This window comes from Pongo pygmaeus, chromosome 7, assembly GCF_028885625.2.
Source record: "Pongo pygmaeus isolate AG05252 chromosome 7, NHGRI_mPonPyg2-v2.0_pri, whole genome shotgun sequence".
Classification (NCBI taxonomy): Eukaryota; Metazoa; Chordata; class Mammalia; order Primates; family Hominidae; genus Pongo; species Pongo pygmaeus.
The window spans coordinates 155606959-155627533 of record NC_072380.2 but is presented as its reverse complement, the minus strand read 5'-3'; the positions used below and the strand labels follow the sequence as shown (position 1 = coordinate 155627533).

At 52.9% G+C, this 20575-nt stretch overlaps 1 protein-coding gene across 1 annotated transcript; it reads left to right on the top strand.

Annotated features, from left to right (window-relative positions):
- The first annotated feature begins 97 nt into the window (after positions 1-97).
- On the top strand, positions 98-11601 carry JRK (Jrk helix-turn-helix protein). Its single transcript, XM_054499005.2, has 2 exons — positions 98-186; positions 3440-11601. The coding sequence occupies exon 2, from the start codon at positions 3909-3911 to the stop codon at positions 5613-5615; it is 1707 nt and encodes a 568-aa protein (XP_054354980.2). The 5' UTR covers positions 98-186; positions 3440-3908; the 3' UTR covers positions 5616-11601.
- Positions 11602-20575: the final 8974 nt, after the last annotated feature.

Below are 20575 nucleotides of genomic sequence, written 5' to 3'. Positions count from 1 at the left end.
ACGCCCTCCGTCGCCACCCAGCTCTGTGAAAGCCCAAGTCTGGCTCCCAGACACCACCGAGTGCCGAGTCCTCCAGCCTGTCTAGAGCGTCCCGGAAGTAGCTGGGGGAAGACCAGGAGGCGCGGACTGGAGGAGAACAGAGTGGCCGGCACTTCCGGCCGGCGGCGGCTGTTCTGGGTGAGCAGGGTGAGTAGTGTCCTGGCTTGAGGTGCTGGGCGGCCAGGCCGGGCCGTGTGGGCGCGGGCGGCGCGGGCGGCGCGGGCGGGAGCCGTAGTCTGGGCAGGCGGGCGCGCAGGGCGGGGCGGGGCTGGTCGCGAGGCTGCGGGGCCGGACCCAGCCGCGGGCGGCAGCGCCCCCTCCCGGGAGCCGCGCTTGGAACCCGAAGCCCTGTGCTTCCCGCGCGACCCCCGCGGGCTGAGCGCGCGGCCCCCGAGCCGAACCCACCCCTCGCCGCCGGGCCTGGCCTTGACGCCCCGGCCCGGACCCTTCCTGCGCTCCCACTTTCAGAGAGGCTTGGTCACGAGGTCCGCTTGCCCTTAAACAACCAGACCGAGACTTTTTTTTTCTTTTTTTCTCCATTTTTGTTTTTGTTCTTGTCCCAGACTGAATTTCTACCCGCAAACGGGGACCCTGGGGTACGGACGCTTTTTAAGCGAGCCTCGCCGGTAGCCCAGCGCTCTCCCTGCGCCAGGATCCCCCAGCGTGGAGGGCTCCTAGTGGAACTCGGCGCCGGCTCCCGGGCGCTCTCTGCGGGGCGCATGGCCTCAGGCTTTCTGTCCTGTCCTCCTCTGTCCCATACTCTCCTTCTGACCCCCAGCTCACCTCTTCCCCCAGCCCCAGAATGCGACTTGTTTTTTGAGTATTTCTCCTTCATATCCTCCATACCCCCCAACACACACACACACACACCTCCATACCCTCCAGCACACACACCCACCCACACCCACACCACACAATATGCCCGTGCGAAGGTTGTTTCCCGCTTTCCCCCCGCGTTTCTCAGGGCCTCTTCCCCTCACACAGGACGGTGTCGGCCCCAGCGCTGGCCCCTTAGGCCTCCTATTTCTTGTCTGTGCGTTGGGCACAGGAGAATTCCATGTTTCATCCCGTGTTCACGTGGCTTCGGGGATCAGTGCTTCCCCTCCAGTCGCAAGGCAAGAAACCACCCTAATTTCGGGGAGACACGGAATCCCACAGCCACACACAAAGTGGCTGAACACACTGTTGTCCCACTTGCAAGACCAAAAACTTCCTTTAAAAATAAAATTCAGATATTCCTTATGAAACAAGTTCAGCCACTTTGTGTCATCCTGCTACACCTGCATGTCAGACATGGAGATGTGTCCACAAGGAGCCCGTGTCTGGTGCTGAGTCTCCTCCAGGAAGCTTTTCTCGGCATCCCAGTCCCCAGTTAGTCTCTCACAAGCTACTGTGGGATTCCGGGTCTCCCCCAGTTTTTCTACAGCGGGTTCGTATTAAAAATCTCGAGGGTGGATTGTGGCCTTGCCTTCCCTCCTGTTCCCCATGGTGAGATGCACATAGCTCACTGTGCTGTGCCAGACCACGCACACGTCACACCGTCACCCTCAGTGAACAATGCAGGATCCTTAAGGGACCAGCCCACATTTTGCAGACCAGGAAACTGACTCCGGAAGAGGACAGGACTCACCCAGAGGTGGCCGCTGACAAGCCTAGAATTTTTCTTTGGAGCTTTTGCTGCATTTGATTGCACTCCTCATTTCTCTTGAGCTCTGGCCTCAAAGGGCTGCGTTTCTGCACTCCACGTGTAAGTAGGCCTTTGGCCACATGCTCTGCATGGAGTTGGCAGAAGCAGCTATGGTAAGGGTGCGGGAGGAAGGTGGGAACTCCAGGATTCAATCCTCAAGTACTGCTGGTCTGCTGAGTGAGGAGAGGGAGACCCCAGGCCTGCCCATAGTACGCATGCCACACTGAAGCGGCCAGCTGAGCCATCTGGTGTTGGGGCAAATAGCTTTTCAGCCCTCACCACCCTCACCAGCGTCTTAGGGTGAAGTGCATTGCAGGTCCTGACTCCATAGGCTGCCCTGGCCTCACAGGGATGTGCCCTCTATGCCCTGCCAGTCGGCTCGGGTGTAGGGAGGGGTGTGGGGTGTTTCACAGAGTTGTTATGAGAGGATGGAATTGTCCACCTAGAAGGGATGAGAATGACCCACATTCTCTTTGTATAGGAGAAGGGTGAGAAGTTAGTTCAAAACTCCAACAGAAAGATGTGTTTGATTAGAGCTGTGACGTTTTTATGTCATTTTTCTTCATATTGGTCAAAGGTGTGTATGAAACTTAAAAGCAAGCTTTTCATAGGGTGCACAGCTGGCCCAGGAAGAACCCTTGCTCCCAGGGGGCCATCAGGTGTCCTGGCATTTGCTTCTGGCGTGAATTAGTCATTTGTTCATAGAGCCTCCCAAATTAGCAAATGCTAAAGAAGTTCCTGCTCTGGGCTAGCTTGTTCCTGTGTCCTCTGAGCGTGTATGTGTGCGGATGGGTGGCTGTGTGTGTGTGCATGTGTGTGTGTCTGTCCGTCCATGTCTGGCGGGCTCTGCAGCCCTGCTGTGGTTGTGGAGCCAGGTGGACGGGCAGCACTAGAGCCTGGGGTTTCAGAGAACAGCGGCTCAGTGTGGCTGCCTGGGGCAGGGTACCCTGAGCTGAGCTTGAGGAGTCCCCTCTGGAAGAGGCCTGGAATGGTCACAGCTGTCTGTCTGCTGCGGCTCCTCGTAGACGCATGTGAGTGTGTGTGGTCAGGGAGGTCAGAGGGTGATTGAGAAACTGGCAGCACGTCCTAGCCCTTGGAGGAGCTTGAGGCCTGCTGTTCTAGAGAAACTTCCAACGCCTTGTTTTCTAGAGGCAGTTTGGGGCTCTGTGTTGGAGAGAGTTTAGAGACCTGCTCCAGATGGGGTTTGTAAGATCTTCGGCGGGGAGGGTAGTGAGGAATTCCTCCTGCCTGCATCCCTCCACCCCTGCCTCTGCTCCGCAGGGAGGAATAAGGGATTTGAGAAGGTGGCCAGCTCAGGCAGCCCCAGCGAGCAGTTACAGCAAGAAGCTTAGTCCAGGCGGGTGGGAGGTTTGTTCTTGGGTCTTCCTCTGATGGCTTCTGCCTGCACACTTCCCAGGAAAGGCCGGGCTGCTCCTGTGAGAGCCATGTCTCGTCTCCGGCCCTAGCGAGTGGCTTCAGTTTGCTTGGTGGGAGTTGGGCAGAGTCCACCTGAGCAGCACATCCAGGGGCCGGGCAGGCGGGGCTGCTCCCGGGGCCACCCTCTCCCCACAGTGCATGCTAGCACTTGCGTGGGTCCTCTCAACAGCCCTTGAGTTTCAGCTGGAGCGTCCCAGTGAGGATAGAGTCGTGAGGATGCCAGGTGTGTCCCGGGCTTGCCCCATCACTCTCCTCTCTCTTCCCTCTGCTTTCCAGTCCCTGAAGTGCTGTGCTGGAGATACCGTTGTGGACCCTGGAGAGGCACCTGCTGCTTATGCGGTAAAAGCTTTACCACCCCAAACCTGGTCAGTTTGAGGGGAGCCGCTGCCACAGTATCTACAGAGAAGGCCGGAGTTCCAGCCGTGTGGAGCAGCAGAGGGGAGTCTGACAGGGTCACCTCCTCCACAGAGAGAACTGGCAGCTGACTGCACTGCCAGGAGCCAAGGCCTAGGTGTGTGGAGCCTGGAAGACCAGGGATACCTGAGGCAGGAGGTACAGCGTGTGGAGTGAGGAAGTGAGGAACCCGAGAGGGACTGGGGCCTGTGCTCAGGATCAGCAGAGCAGGCAGGCAGAGTGGAGAGGGAGAGACGCAGCCCCAGAAGGGGAGCAGGAGGAGGGGGAAGTAGTGGCAGCAGCCCAGGTCAGGCGTGTGTCCTGCAAGTGCTAGGATCAGCCACCCCTCCCCATGGCCTCCAAGCCGGCTGCCGGGAAGAGCAGAGGGGAGAAGCGGAAGAGGGTGGTGCTGACGCTGAAGGAGAAGATTGACATCTGCACGCGCCTGGAGAAGGGCGAGAGCCGGAAGGCACTGATGCAGGAGTACAACGTGGGCATGTCCACCCTCTACGACATCAGGGCCCACAAGGCGCAGCTGCTCCGGTTCTTTGCCAGCTCGGACTCCAACAAGGCACTGGAGCAGCGGCGCACGCTGCACACGCCCAAGCTGGAGCACCTGGACCGCGTCCTGTACGAGTGGTTCCTGGGGAAGCGCTCCGAGGGTGTCCCCGTGTCAGGCCCCATGCTCATTGAGAAGGCAAAGGACTTCTACGAGCAGATGCAGCTCACTGAGCCCTGCGTGTTCTCCGGAGGGTGGCTTTGGCGCTTTAAGGCCAGACACGGCATTAAAAAGCTAGATGCGTCCAGTGAAAAGCAGGCAGCCGACCACCAGGCCGCGGAGCAGTTCTGTGCATTTTTCAGGAGCTTGGCTGCCGAGCATGGGCTGTCCGCCGAGCAGGTTTACAACGCTGATGAGACCGGCCTTTTCTGGCGGTGCCTGTCAAATCCCACTCCGGAAGGCGGGGCTGTGCCTGGCCTCAAGCAGGGCAAGGACCGGCTGACCGTGCTGATGTGTGCCAACGCCACGGGCTCCCACAGGCTTAAGCCCTTGGCCATCGGGAAGTGCAGCGGTCCCAGGGCTTTCAAAGGCATCCAGCACCTGCCCATCGCTTATAAGGCCCAGGGGAACGCCTGGGTGGACAAGGAGATTTTTTCCGATTGGTTCCATCATATCTTTGTGCCCTCAGTGAGAGAGCACTTCAGAACCATAGGTTTGCCCGAAGACAGCAAAGCCGTTCTCTTGCTGGACAGCTCCCGGGCTCACCCGCAGGAGGCCGAGCTGGTGTCCAGTAACGTTTTCACCATATTCCTGCCTGCCAGCGTGGCCTCATTGGTGCAGCCCATGGAGCAGGGCATTCGGAGAGACTTCATGAGGAACTTCATTAACCCTCCGGCCCCCCTGCAGGGCTCCCACACCCGCTACAACATGAACGATGCCATATTCAGCGTGGCCTGTGCCTGGAACGCAGTGCCTAGCCACGTCTTCAGGCGGGCCTGGAGGAAGCTGTGGCCATCGGTTGTGTTTGCCGAAGGCGGCTCCTCTGAGGAGGAGGTGGAGGCAGAGTGCTTCCAAGCGAAGCCGCACAACAAGTCCTTTGCACACATCCTGGAGCTTGTAAAGGAAGGCTCCTCCTGCCCGGGCCAGCTTCGCCAGCGCCAGGCCGCCAGCTGGGGTGTAGTGGGAAGGGAGGCAGAAGGGGGACGGCCCCCTGCTGCCACGTCGCCAGCAGAGGTTGTGTGGAGTTCAGAAAAGACTCCGAAAGCTGACCAGGACGGCGGAGGAGATCCTGGTGAGGGCGAGGAGGTGGCCTGGGAGCAGGCGGCCGTGGCCTTTGACGCAGTCCTGCGCTTTGCGGAGCGGCAGCCATGCTTCAGTGCGCAGGAAGTGGGGCAGCTTCGGGCACTGTGTGCCGTGTTCCGGAGCCAGCAGCAGCTGAGGAGGCGGCATGGTGCCCTCAGGGCTGTGGTCAAGGTTGAAGCCCTCCAGGAGGGCCCTGGTGGCTGCGGGGCCACAGCTCAGTCTCCCTTGCCCTGCTCATCCACAGCAGGTGACAACTGATGGCTTCTCTGCCCTGCCCTGGCCACTGGCCCTGTTTCTCCCCACACCCTGGAGTGGCATGGTCCTGTGCCCTGACCCCACCTGAGGCAGGGGGGCGTGTGCAGACACTCAAGAGCCCTTCCAGGAGCGGGTCGCCCACGGATGTGGCTCAGGTGCCCAGGATGGTCCGTGCCCGAGGTACCTGTCAATACAGGTTTTGTATCACTTGCTGTGTCATCCGAAAGTGAGGAAATGTTTTGGAAGGGTCCACCCTAGCCTAGAACAAGCCAGAGCCTCACCCTGGCTGGAATGGGGGCCAGGCTGGGCCGATCTGGCCTCCTGTTCGCTGGCTGATCATTGCAGTATCAGAGGGTGGAGATGTCTGTCTGTCCACGTGGAGAGAAGTTTCCATCCAGGCCGACAGGAGGCCATGCCCACCGCCCCTGGACAGACTTCATCTCAGAAGGCTCTATCTGCTGGTCTGGCGGCCATCCCCGTGTTGGGTGGACCCCGAGCACGGTTGCCTGAGGTCCGATGGCCGAGATCTGGGACTCAGTTCTTGGCCTGCTAGTGGCTGAACAGGCCGTACGTCTCACTTCATTCGTGGCCTCATTCAGCAGAATGACTCTGGAACCATCCTCTGTTACCTGCAGATCCCATCCCATGGGCTGTGGCCCCAAGATGTGGGGGGGCCCCGCGGAGAGTTGACTTGGTAGAGTTCGTTTCCGGGAAGAAAGTAGGAGTGGCTGACCAGGCCCTGCTCATCACCCGGATAGAGGACACGGACCCTGTGTGGTATTTTGGCATTTTGGCTCAGAGTCCAATGTACCATGTTGCCCAGAATTTCATACTTATGGCCTTTACATGAATATGTCTTGATCAGACATTCAGAGATTAGTCTTAGGTTTGCACGTAAGTCACTGAAAACAGTAAAACTGGCTGCTTAGATTTCCAGCAATATGTGTGCTCTTATCCCCAGCTGTTAGCACGTTAGTAATACTTCTGGGGAGGAGTTGTCTGTCCTGGTCAGTTTTCACAGAGAGGGTTGTAAGAGGATGTGGTTATTTTCTCCATGTCTGTAGCTGCTTTGCGGCATCTCCATTTCACGGGCAACACTCACTGCCTGCAGCTGAGATTCCAGAAGCTGCGTCCACAGTGATTTGCCTCGTCTTTCAGCGAGCATGAAATAGGTGCATTGTCCTTTTCTTTTCTTGAGGCAGGGTCTCACTCTGTTGACCAGGCTGAATTGAAGTGGTGTGATCCCAGCTCACTGCAGCCTCGACCTCCCTGGCTTGAGTGATCCTCCCGCCGCAGCCTCCTGAGTAGCTGGGACTAGAGGCGCGCACCACCACGCCTACCTTTTTATTTTTCTTGTAGAGACAGGGTCTCACTGTGTTGCCCAGGCTGGTCTTGAGCTCTTGGCCTCAAGCGATCCTCCTTCCTCATCCTCCTAAAGTGCTGGGATTACAGGCGTGAGCCACAGCACTCGGCCTGAATAGCTTTGTCTTGCTGTGTTATTTCCGGTGCTCTGCCCTTGAATTCTTTTCCTCCTAAATTCAGATCATTTGGCCGAGTCAGCATGTAGTTTGCGTTCCAGCGTCTGCTGTTGATTCCACTGAAACCTTTGTTCTCATGAGGGAGAGGATTTGGCTCGCTGTGGCTTCTCGTATTTTCACATCTCTGTAGATACAGGGGCAAAAGTCATTGCTGACAGAGCCCTACCTATGTCCTGGAAGTGTGTGTTTCTTGCTTTGAATGCATGTGTGACGATTATAAAAGCCAAATAGTTTTTAAAGATCTCAGTGCTGAACGACAGTCCCAGTTCCCATTTGGGTCCCATTGCCTTCGTGGTGTCACCCGCACTGTTTGCTTCATTGTCTGGGGAACTTCTGCACATCCGTGTACTTTGTGCCGTTTCTGGGCTCACGTGACACTCCTAGCAGAGCCTCTTAACCGAGATTGCTGGATTGCAGCTGCTTGAGGCAACACAGGAGGTTAGAACATGTCCCGAGGGCTCTGAAACAGCAGGACATTCTGGGTGAGTGGAGCTGGGGAGGGCATGGGCAGGCCGGCTGGCCGAGCTCCTGGCTGGCTCTCCTGAGTCCTCTGGAGATGGCTTGTCCCTGTCAGACTGTAGCTCTTCAGGACGTGAGCTCTTCCCGGTCTTGACCTGCTCCTGTGCTGACTGTGCTGGGCTGATGGGTACGCGCTTGTCCCCAGTGAGTGGCTGTGTCCTCAGGGTGCCCCTCTTCCACACCAACTGCAGCAAGGCCTGGAGCCTGACTCTAGGCGCAGCCCCTGTGGCTGGAATCGCTTGTGCCACCCAGGGGACTCGGGCCCTGCTCCTCCTGCAGCCCCTCCTCACCTGGGCTCGCTGCTGGAGGTCTCCCTGGAGTGAGGTTTTTAGGGAGCCCAGAGTGTACTCATCTCTGAGCTGCTGGGCCCAGCTGCCTGGTGCATACCTCCTGCCTCTGTCCTGTCCCCGAGAACGCTTTATAGAGACTGCCGTGTCCTCCGAATACTTTTGTTTTCTCCTCCTGACCAGTCTCAGAAGCTCAAGTGGTTGAATGTTTTAGCCTCAGAATCTTTTTCTCCAAGGCCTCTCAGGTGGAGCCCCGCTGTACCAGACACCACAGCACAGCTCCGTGAGGCTGTGTCTCTTCACTCTGTTTCTGGGGCTGCTGAGGCCCTTGGGAAGCCCTGGAGCTTGCCAGAGCAGAGCGCGAAAGTCTCTGGTCCTGTTTAAATGCCTCCCCGTTTTATCTGTGAGCACCGGGCTGGAGCTACTCCCTGTCTTCTCACAGTGCCCCTACAAGTTGCAGCCTCAGTTCTCCAGTGGCTAGTGGGGCAGCAGGTACTGCGACATGTTTTGGGACCTCTATGGTTGCTTCCAGCCTGCTAGTAGAACCTCTTTCCACCACTGCCTTCATCTTTGGGGTGGCACCCCTGAGTGGTCAGGCCTGAGGGCGCTCCTTTGTCCTCACTCGGGACAGGCAGCCTCCACTCTGGGAGCTCCCATCCCTCGGGATGCCCAGGAGAGGCCATACTTTCAGGGTGGCATGGTGAATTCAGGGGTTAGGATGGGTAGGTGGTCTTTTAGCCCCTTCTACTTTGGGGTTGGTTTACAGAACACCTGTCCTGCCTGTGCCAGCCTGGCCTTCTGTGGGCACCCCAGGCACGCTGTCCTGGAAGTTGTCTGTCTCCTGCATAGGAGGGTCTAGAGCAGACCTTGCCCTGGGCCTGTCTGTGCGTGACTGCCATATGCTTCATTCGTGCTCAGCCACGGCTGAGCATGCGATGGGCCGCCCCTGACGCCACAGGCCACCGTTCTTATCCAGTGGGCCAAGTGATTGATTGCTAGTGGTGGGTTGATTGGAAGAAAGGAAGTTGCAGCCCCTGCCCACGGCTTCCCCAGCTCCCTGAGGTTGGAGGACTGTCATCAGCTGTCCCAGTTAAAGTCCATTTGGAGGAGGTTCAGGGTCCCAGTGGCTGCATGTGCTTCTGGAGAGTCAGGGTTTGAGGCAGGGGTTTGCAGAAGGTGTAGACTGCATCCATTCTTGGGAGGCTGTGGCACAAGGCAGCGAAACTTGGGACAAATCAAGACGCATCCACACTGCACCTCAGGGACCTCACCTCACGCCCCACATAAATGTGCTTATTGGGGGGCTGGGTGTGGTGGCTTCCACCTGAAATCCCAGCACTCTGGAAGGCCACGGCAGGAGGATCACTTTAGTTCAGGAGTTTGAACCAGCCTGGGCAACATAAGGAGACCCCATCTCTACAGAAAATAAAAGAAAATGAGCCAGGTGTGGTGGCATGTGCCTGTAACCCCAGCTACTCAGGAGGCCAAGGTGGGAGGATCCCCAAGCCCAGGAGTTTGAGGCTGCGGTGAGTTATGGCCTCTGCACTCCAGCCTGGGTGACAGAGTCAGAGACCTAATCTCTAAAAAAAAAATAATGTGCTTTGGGGTCAGGTGTGGAGATCAGAGTTGGGGAGGTCATGAGGTAGGTAGGGGTCAGGATGTGGCCAGTCATGGGCTGGTGGTTGTGGCAGCCATGAGGGGTGGGTGGTGGCCTGGGAGGCAGAGCCTGGGCAGGGCTTCTGCACTTCTGCTGCTTACCCAGCCCCCTCTGGGTTCGAGGACTCTCCTTGAGAAGGGCTGAGCTCTCGGGCACTGCGTTGGACTCAGCTGCCTGCTGGGAGGCTGGGGAGAATAGACCTGTGAGACCTTGTTTGTCCTCTTCCCTGCCCAGCTCCTGTAGACCCCAGGCCTGGCTGTCCGCAGGGCCAGGAGCTGCAGCCATGGCAGCCACCAGCCTCCCAAATGAGCCCCAGCTCCCAGCCTCACATGCCCACTCCTTTGCCCGTGTGGTCTCAGCTCTGGCTTCCGCTTCCACACATGGACCCTCAGACCTTGCACATCTGTTGTTTCCCTTTCAGGGCAGTGATGATGACATGAAATGAGGTGGGGTCACTCGTGTTTAGAGATGAGACCGGGGCCCAGGGAGGGGCAGGTGTGAAGTTGCTGAGAGCAGAGGGAGACCCAGGGCTACCTGCTCCTGATGACCAGCCTCATGTTCTCCACTGTCCACTCCCTGCCATTCACCAGCTGCATGACCTTGAGCAGTGCGCTCAACTGTAAACAGAGGTGAAAACACTCCTTTACCAGCCTTTTTAGGGGCCACTGTTGTTTGAGGCCTTGAATCTCCTTTTAGTTCCGTGGTGGTCCTGAGCCTCTGAATCTGGGTATGGCCCCTGCTGGGTCCTGGTCTCAAAGGCAGCACGATGGCCTCCCCGCTCAAGGCCCTGCACCCAGGGGCAGATCCTGGGAGGCCCACTGGCCATGGCTGGGCCCTATCGCAGAGAGCCTGTCAGCACGGCCATTTCCACACCCAGGCTGGCTGGGAAGCGAGCTACGAGGTGCTCAAAGGTCCTCTATGTCTGCAGGTAGCCCCGTCCCACACAGGAAAGCATCCTTGGGCCTCCTTAGTAGCCAAAGGAACTGAGGTCCAGAGCATGGAATGTGTTGCCCAGTGTCAGAGCATGCTCTGCTCTGGGGTCAGGCGTCTTGCCCTGGTCCTAAGCCACCCCAAGCCAAGGCATGTCCCTGGGCCCATTTCCCCTCTCGAGGTCTTGGGTTCCCTATTTCTGATGTGTGTGAAAGGAAGCCCTGTCCTCTGGGTGGCCATGAGGTTCAGTGGGAGGAGCTGCCAGGCTTGAGCCAGGACTTGGCACCTGGCCAGCCTTTTTTCTATTTCATTGTACCTTGATGGGCTGTCAGTTCTGAAGAGAAAAAATACACTAGGAATCCGTTCTTCCTCCCCCATTCTCCCTGGCAGAGGGAAGTGACTACACCCCTATGGTGTGGACATACTGACGCTCCTCCACGAAGCAGCAAAGTTCTGTTGTTTCAGGAGACTGTGGGCCTTGAGGATATGGTAGTGACCTCACCAGAGGAGTTGGCAATTTCTAAGTGCTGCCTGGAGGCCTCTACAGAGACATAATGTTGGAGAACTTCTGCCACATGGCAGTGCTGGGTAAGACCCTTCTGTCCCCACCAGTGCCCTTGAGGTTATGGGTGTTGGTAGGTCTGTGGCCTCCATCTCCATGACGATGGTGTTAAGGACTGCATGTTTGTGTCCCCCACAAAGTTTATATGTTGAAACCCTGACCCCCAGGAGGGTGGTATTAGGAGGTGGGGCCTTTGGGAGGTGACTAGCCTTAGATGAGGTCGTGAGGGTGGGGCTCCCCGATGAGATTGAGTCCTTATAAGAAAAGGAAGGAACTAGAGTGAGGTCACTTTCTGCTGTGTGAGCATACAAGAAAACTGCCATCTTCAAGCTGGGCACAGTGGCTCACGCCTGTAATCCCAGCACTGGAAGGCCAAGGCATTAAGATTGCTTGAGTCCAGGAGTTCGAGACCAGCCTAGGCATGATAAGACCTTATCGCTAAAAAAAAAAAGAAATAAAATAGAAAACTGCCATCTGCAAATGAGAAAGCCTTCAGCCGACACCAGATTGCCAGTGCCTTTGATATTGGACTTTAAGTCCCCAGATCTGTGAGAAATTAATTTACGTTGTTGAAGCCACCTAGCCTGTGGTATTTTGTTATCGCAATCCAAACTGACTGAGACAGGCAGTAAGGAGAGAACAGAGGTTCCAGCCTGCTTCAGGTCCAGGCAGTTCTGCCATTGCCCCCAACTCCTCAGTGCCAGTCATGGGCCAGTCCCCTGGGGGAGTTGGAATGAGTAGAACATGCACCTATTGTTAAGGTTCACCTGGTCTAGAAGGGGAGGCAGACCCACCTGCCCACCATGACCCGGACAGAGGCGATAAATACAGAGCACCTCATGGCCAGGGCCTGGAGGATTCCCACCATACCCTACCCAGCACCAATAACAGAGGGACCCCGGAGTTGTGTACACAAGATAGCAGTTTAGTGCTTGCAAACATACTAGTTGAGAAGGGAAATCAGGGCTGATGAAACAGCTCAACTGTCTGGCAGAGCCAGGCTCCTCCTGCCATGATACAGTTTGGATGTTTGTCCCTTTCTAATCTTGATCCCCAGTGTTGAAGGTGGGGCCTGGTGGGAGATGTTCCTGTTATCGGGATGGATCCTTCATGAATAGCCTGTGCCATCTTTGTGGTAACAAGTGAGTTCTCACTTGATTAGTTTCTGTGAGAACTGTTTGTTAAAAAGAGCCTGGTGGCACCTCCCTCCCTTCTTCCTCCTCCTCTTGCTATGTGATGCTGCCGCCGTTTGCCTTCCATCATGAGTGGAAGCTCCCTGAAGCCCCCACCAGAAGCAAATGCTGGCACCATGCTGCTTGTACAGCCTGCAGAACTGTGAGCCAAATAAACCTCTTTTCTTTATACATTACTCAGCCTCAAGTGTTACTTTATAACCATGCAAACAGACCAAGACATGCCATGTGTATTTCATGAAGGGAGCCACAGGGTTGAAGATGGTACAGGACACCTGCTGTAATCCCCACCACTGTGTCTGCCTCCAGAAAGCACACCACTTCTGTTCCTGTCCCTCGAGCCAGGTCCCAGTCATATGAGTACAACTAGTTACAAGGGGTCTGGGTGGCATGGTTGTAGAGGATGGGTGAGTGAGTATAGGACTCATCTAGCAGTGCAAGTCAGCCCAGGCCTTGTGCCTTCATGCCCTCTCCAGCAATTATGTCTGAGCTCCCCCAATCTCTGTAAGGAGAGAGCAGAATTTCCAGCCTGCTTCAGGTCCAGGAAGTTCTGTGCACTTTGCGGATGTGGCAGTGACTTCACTAGAGGAGTTGGCAATTCCTAAACCCTCCCCAGAGGCTTCCACAGAGACATAATGTTGGAGAACTTCTGCCTCACGGCAGTGCTGGACACAAGATAGATTTATGAGGTGAGCTGAGGGTGTGAGGGATGGAGGCAGGCAACAACTCTTAGTGGGCCTCACCTGTAGAGTGGGGAGTCTACACTGAGAGGCAAGCCCAGAAAGCCTGGGATTGCTGATTCCCCTCCCACCAAATGCTCAGCTCCCAAAGTTGGGGAGATACAACATTGTCCCCACCCCAAACAGCCACTGGAGAAGCAGGCCATGGAACAGAGAGCTCCACATTCCTCCCCACAGAAACTGACTTCATTTGTAAGGATGTGAAGTTCAAGCCTAAGGGTGCTCTCAAAAACAGTGGAAGTGATGGAGAAACGCAACTGTGGTAAATCAGTAGATTAATTGGAGATAATATGCCAAAAATATAGTCTGGCTAGTAAAAGTATCACAAACACTAACTTCAGGAACTGTCCTTTCAAAGGAACCCAAATTTGATTGGATTAACTGGTGAAACAATTTATGTCCAGGGCAGCATTTAAAACAGTAGAACAATCAGCTGATCATTAGTGGAGCTTAACAGCTTGTTGTGGTCAGGGAAAACAACAAAGAGCTTTGCAGCACTTTCAAACCACTGTCATCCAGGGTGACTGAGGGCATAACCAAGGCTGTGCTCCTGAGGAGAAAAACTTGAGATGCAATCAGAGGCTCTGGGATGTGGGATGGGAAATAGATGCCACTAAAATAGTCTAGCTGGTCACTAAGCAAAGAAAGTAGGAAAATAGTCCAAGATTGGGTTGGCTAGTATCCAGAACTGCTACAATAGGTTACCTAAGATGTCCACTCTTCAGCAGATAATTATGAGGCATGCAAAGAAACAGGAAAGTATGGCCCATACACTGGGGAAAAAGGCAGGTAATAGAAACTACCTATGTAGAGTAAGATGCTGGATTTAAAAGAAAAAGGTTTCAAAGTGGCCATCATAAATATGGTCTGAGAACTAAAGGACATGATTAAAGAACTAAAGGTGGTAAAACTAAAGGAAGGTGTGAGCCAATATTGCCTCAAATGGAGATTAAGAAGGTAGAATTATATGTTTTGTATCAAAAACAAAACAAAAAAAGGCTTGGCATAGTGACTCACATCTGTAATCCCAGCACTTTGGGAGGCTGAGGCAGGAGGATCATCTGTGTCCAGGAATTTGAGACCAGCCTGGGGCAACATAGTGAGAACTTGTCTTTACAATTTTTTTTTTTTTAAATTAACCAGTGTGGTGGCACACATCTATAGTCTTAGCTACTCAGGAGACTGAGGTGGAGGATTGCTTGAGCCTGGGAGGTCAAGGCTGCAGTGAGCTGTGATAGTGCCACTGCATTTCAGCCTGGGTGACAGAACAAGACCCTGTCTCAAATAAAAAAGAACCAGATGAAAATTCTGGAGTTGAAAAGTACAATGACTGAAATGAAAAATTCACTAGGTGAGCTGAGCTCAACAGTAGATTTCAACTGGCAGAGAAAAGAATTAGTGAACTTGAGGATAGAGTGATAGAAACTATGCAATCCAAAGAACAGAGTAAAAAGAGTGAAGAAAAGAGCCTTAGAGAAATGTATGATACCACACGAATTGTGCCAACATACACTTGGAGAACCAGAAGAGAGGAGGGACAGAAAGGAGCAGAAAAAATGTTTAAAGAAATAATGGCTGAAAACTCCCCAAAGTTTTTGAAAAATGCTAGCCTACAAGTCCAAGAGGCTCAATGAAATCTAAGTAGGATAACCAAAGAGATCCACAAATAGATCCATCATAGTAAAATTGCTGGAAGCCAAAGAGAAAATCTTGAAAACAGAAAAATGATTTATCACTTATGAAGGAACCCCAATAAGATCAACAGCTGACTTCTCATCAGAAACAATGGAGGCCAGAAGGCAGAGGGATAATATATTCAGAGTGCTCAAAACAAACAAAAAACAATGGCAACGAAAAAAACTATTAACTAAGAATCCTATATCCACCAAACTAACTTTCAGAAATTTAAGCAGCTGAATATGGTGGCTCCACGCCTGTAATCCCAGCACTTCGGGAGGCTGAGACAGGTGGATCACCTGAGGTCAGGAGTTCAAGACCAGCATGGCCAACATGGCAAAACCCTGTCTACTAGCCTGGCATGGTGGCATGCGCCTGTAATCCCAGCTACTTGGGAGGCTGAGGCAGGAGAATTGCTTGAACCCAGGTAGTAGAGGTTGCAGTGAGCCGAGATTGGGGCCAGTGCACTCCAGCCTGGGCAACAGAGTGAGACTCCATCTCAATAAATAAATAAATTAAATAAATAAGCAAGCAAGCAAGCAATTTAAAGATGATCCCAGATACTACATACAAAAGCCAAGAGAATTTGTTGCTAGCAGGCCCACCTTATGAGAAAGACAAAAGGAAGTCTTTCAGGCTGAAAGCAAATGACCCCAGAAGGTAATTTAAATCCACGTTAAAAACAACACTTGCAGAGGTACTTGTATCATTGTATAAAACAGTATAAATGCACATTTATTCTTTCTTAATTGATTTAAAAAACAATTGTATAAAACAATATAACATTGTTGGGCCTATCACATATAGAAATATAATGTATTTGTCAATAATAACCCAAAGGAGATAGGTAGAAGCAAAATAATCTGGCTAGGAAGTGAGTCCAGATAGTAACCCAAACTCACAGAACAGATAGAGAACCAGAAACAATAAAAAGGAAAGTTAATATAGCAAAAGCTATAAATATGTACTTGGTCTTCTTTTGTCTCCCAGCTTCTTTAAAAAGCATAACATTACATAGTAATAATAACAACATACTGCTGGGTTTGTAACATTTAGAGATGTGATATGTATAACGATAATACCACAGAAGGGAAAAGGGGACAGAGCTGCATAGGAGCTACATTTCTGTCTCTCACTGGAATTAGCGCAGATCCACAGTAGATTCTGATAAAATGTAAATGGTGATCCCTAGAACAACCACTAAAGAAATAATTCAAAAAATAGAGTGAAAAAATCATTAAATTAAAACGCTACATTGGAAAATACCCAGTGTAAAAGCAGCAAAGGAGGAAGAGAGGACCCAAGACAACAGGAGGCAGAACACACTTAGTGGGGCCTGTGCTGTCCACATTCTGGTGGCACTTAACTCATCCAATCTTCCTGACACCTGGCTGGTCACTAGTGCCATCCCCATTGTACAGATGAGCAGTTGAGGCTCAGGAGCAGCAGGGATGGTCAGGGACAGAGTTTGGAGTCCAGAGCCGTTTTACTCCACAGCCCAGGATCTCACTGCATCCCTTCCCCTGCCTCTTGCCTGTGATTCCCCGCTTTTCTTGGCTTCTGGAGGCATCTGCCTTGGCTGTGTCTGCCAGCCACCTGCTGTGCTGAGCTGGATGTGCCTGGGGTGCTGCTGTGTCCTGCTTTCCCTGGGCAGTCCTGGTGGCACCTGTTGTCCTGGAACAATTGCTAATAACACCCCTTTCACTCTCAAGAATGTCTAAATCTTGTGGGGCCACTCTGCAGGGCCCAACCTTCACACAGTGCCTAACACATGGTGTCTGTGGGTTGTCAGCTCTTCAGGGGCCCCAGGCCAGCGGTCACAGCGAGGTCATCACCAGAGGACATTGAATGGTGCCACCTCTGAAGTCAGTGCTGGCCCCCAGGGTCTCTGTGTGGGCAGTAACCTGGAGCAGCCTTTGCTGGGGATGGAGAACTGGCACTACTAGGACCCATCTCAAGGGGGTGTGCAAAGGCAGAGACGGATCCAGCGTGGGGGTGGTCACCTGAGGGCAGCCCCCATGGCTCCAGCTGTGGCTCGAGAAGCCCATGAAGCCACCATAGGAGGCTGAGCAGGGGAGGCCTCCTCAAAGCCACCTTGGGGCAGGCAGAGCCTCAGAAGAGACACCGAGGCTGGCAGGGCAAGGAGCTTCTGCAGTTGACCTTCTCCAGAAGTGCAGCTGTCTGCTGAGAGAGGCACCTCAGTTGGGAGGCCTGGGTCTTCTGCTTGCTCTTGGCCTCATCTTCACTGAGGAGGGCCTGGGGCAGCTCAAGGTTCTTGGCTGCAGCAAATCAGCACCCAGGAGGCTGCGCCCCTTGACCCTCGAGCTGGGGGGTGGCCGGGGGCTTGGGCAGGGCGCCTGGGCAGGACAGCATTAAGCAGGTGGCACCTGCACTGGCTGTGCCTGACTCTGGGGTGAGGAGGACTCCAGATGCCCAGTGAGAGAGCTGAGCCAGCCAGGGAGGGCCCAGGGAGGTCAGGCGGGCTCTGCCAGCTGAGGAGGGCTGGTGGGAGTCTGTGCTCCTGAGCACTGGGTACAGCCCTCTTCTTTGAATCGCCTGTTCTGGGGTAGCCCTGGGGGTGGGGTGACAGGATCCCACCAAGACACAGGGACCACATTGGCCTCCAGCCTGGGAGCCTCACAAACATTCCTTGCTCAGCAGAATCAGGCTGGACCCTTAGCAAGGAGTGGCTGGAGAGGGAAGACATCGGGGGGAGGGAGCAAGGGCCTGTCACATCTTTCCTCTGGCCACTGTCCTGATCTTTGTAAGCCCAGAATCTCCCCTTCCCTGAAGGGAGGCCAGCACCCCAGGAGGGCAGCAGGTGTGCTGTGAGTAGTGTGAGAGGTGAGGGTACACTAGAATGGCCATGGACACCATGTGGGGGTGCTCTGGGCTGGGCTGCAGAGCAGTGTCCTTCCTGCTGCTCCTCCCCTGCAGCTTCCCCTGACCTTGTGGTTTATTCGGTTTGATACCAATCAGCAGACCCTGCAGGGTGGAGGCTCCCAGGCCTCTCAGTCCCACCACTCTCATGTGCCAGTCAGCCCCACTGTAACTGCCCAATGAGTTCTTCTTGCCCGCTTCCAAGATACAGCCAGTTTACCAAGACAGGGGAATTGCAATAGAGAAAGGGTTGAATATACATAGAACCAGCTAAATGGGAGACTGGAGTTTTCTTATTACTTAAATCAGCCTTCCCTAAAATTCAGAGGTGAGAATTTTTCAAGGACAGTTTGGTGGGCAGGGGCCTAGGGAATGGATGCTGCTGATTGGTTGGGGATGCAATCATAGTGGTGTAGAAAAGGTCCTTGTGCACTGAGTCCACTTTTGGGTGAGAGCTACCAAGGAGCTGCTGGTCTGCTGGTCCTGGTAGAGCCATCTGGTGTCAGCAGTGTAAAAGTGTGTCCAGGCACAGTGGCTCACACTTGTAATCCTAGCACTTTGGGAGGCTGAGGCAGGAGGAATGCTTGAGCCCAGGAGCTCGAGACCAGTCTGGGCAACATAGACTTTTTCTCTACAAAACATTAAAAAAAAAAAAAAATAGCCAGGAGTGGTGGCACGTCCCTGTGGTCTCAGGTACTTGGGAGGCTGAGGTAGGAAGACTGCTTGAGCCCAGGAGGTCAAGGCTGCACTGCGCCATGGTTCTGCCATTGCACTCCAGCCTTGGTGACAGAATGAGACCCTGTCTGAAAATACATCTTAAAAGGCCAATCCTAGGTTCTACAATAGTGATGTTATCTGCAGGAGTAATTGGGGAAGTTGAAAATCTTGTAACCTCTGAGACAATAGTAGTTGTTTATCCCTACATCTTAGCAGAATCCAGGCCCCTCTCATCCTCTTAACTTGGTAGCCTTTCATTAGTATTACGAGGGTGGTTTAGTTGTGGGAAGGGCTGTTACCATTTAAATTACAAACTAAATGTCTCCCAAAGTTAGCTTGGCCCACACCCAAAGTTAGCTTGGCCCACATCAAGGGCAGTTTGGAGGTTAAAGGCAAGGTGGAGTTGGTTAGGTCAGATCTCTTGCACTTAAAATTTTTGCAAAGGTCTCTTCACCATGGTCTGCCTGCTGATGGATGTGGCCCAAGCCAGGCCTGTGGGGAGCCGCTGCATACCCCCCTGCACCGTGGGGTACCTGGCCAGTCTGTGCCAGTACTGGGGCCTTCACAGAGGGGTGTAAATGAATGAACATCATCAATTTTTGGAACCCTAGAGATGACGTTGGGCCTAGAAGGAAATGTGGCTGTGTGGCATCACCGTGCAGCATGCAGCTGCAGCTTCCACTTCTCCGGCTATAGGTCACTTCTCTCTTTTTTCTTGTTCTGTAAATTGATTATGTGAAAGGAAAATACATTGGGGCTCCCAAATCACTAAGCTAAAGGGAAAAATCAAGCTGAGAACTGCTTAGAGCAGTTATTACTTAAATCAGCCTCCCCTAAAATTCAGAGGTGAAGATTTTTCAAGTTTGGTGGGGAGGGGCCTATGGAATGGGCCCCTCCCTGCCTCCCATTCTATTCAAAGTCACCCCTCTGCTAATTAAGATAAATGCATATCTGATTCCCTCTTTGGAGAGGCTAATCAGAAACTCAAAAGAATGCAACCATTTGTCTCTTATCTACCTATGACCTGGAAGCCCCTGCCCCACTTTGAGTTGTCCTTCCTTTCCAGACTGAGCCAATGTTTATCTTACATATGTTGATTGATGTCTCATGTCTTCCTAAAATGTAGAAAACCAAACTGTGGTCTGACACCTTGGGCACATGTCGTCAGGACCTCCTGAGGCTGTGTCATAGGCGTGTGTCCTCAACCTTGGCAAAATAAACTTTCTAAATTAACTGAAACTTGTCTCAGATTTTCTGGGTTCACATTTTGGTAATCACAAAGGGATTCTGAGTGGAGGTGCCCCTGACCTTTCAAAAAATCTCCTATGAGTGCTTAGTACCAGCTCAAGTTATCTTTATGGCTCAAACTAATAGGGCAATTTACTGAGGCCTGGAAGCACCCCCTCCAGAAAATCCCTGATCTCCCAAAATTTGGCTGAGATTTAACGTTTATGCTATACAACTCCCGCCACCCCCCCCCCCCCCATTTTTTGGAGTTTTGCTTGTTTCCAACACAAGACAGGCAAGTTTTTTCCTGCTTCTATGACGATGGGAGGCAGGTAACTCCTTTACGGAGTTTGAGCTCACTTGCAACAGGGAAGATGAGGTTTTTTTTCCTGCTTCTGGGATGTTGGAGAGCAGTCTTCAGCCTGAGATGCATCCCTAGGTAAGTAACTGAATTGGGGTTTGTCTTGGCTAAAGTTAAAATTAACAGCCAGCTGGTCTTAATTTCTCCTTACTGTTAGAGCACTCAGTAATGATATAAGTTGTGCAATCTTTTGTTTTGCTTTGCTCTTTGTTGTTTTGTTGTTTGTTTTTGTTGTTTCAGTCTTTTTCCCATTGGGCTTGACCAACTCTATCCAACTTGATCAAATCTGAAGGAAAGTTTCAAATTATGGGGAACAAGGCCTCTGAAGTGGCTAAATTCCCACCAAAAAAAAAAAAAAAATTGATTTTTGATTTTCACTACTTAAGGGGCTTTATTTACATAACAAGACCACCTTTTTGCTAGCCAGGCCAAACTGAAAGCCATGGCTATTACCCCACACTGCAGTTCAATGCCTAAGGTTCTGCCTTCCTTTTTTTTTTTTTTTTTTTCCAGCATGACAGCTGGGTTTGGTTCCTAAATCAAGTCCTTTCTGGTTTGATACTTGGTACTTCTGAAATAGCAGCAATTTGTCCTAGCTGCAATATGGTAATGAGATTTTAAAACTTTTTTTTTAAAGGAGCTCAATGGTTGAAAGTCAGATAAATTAAAGCTAAC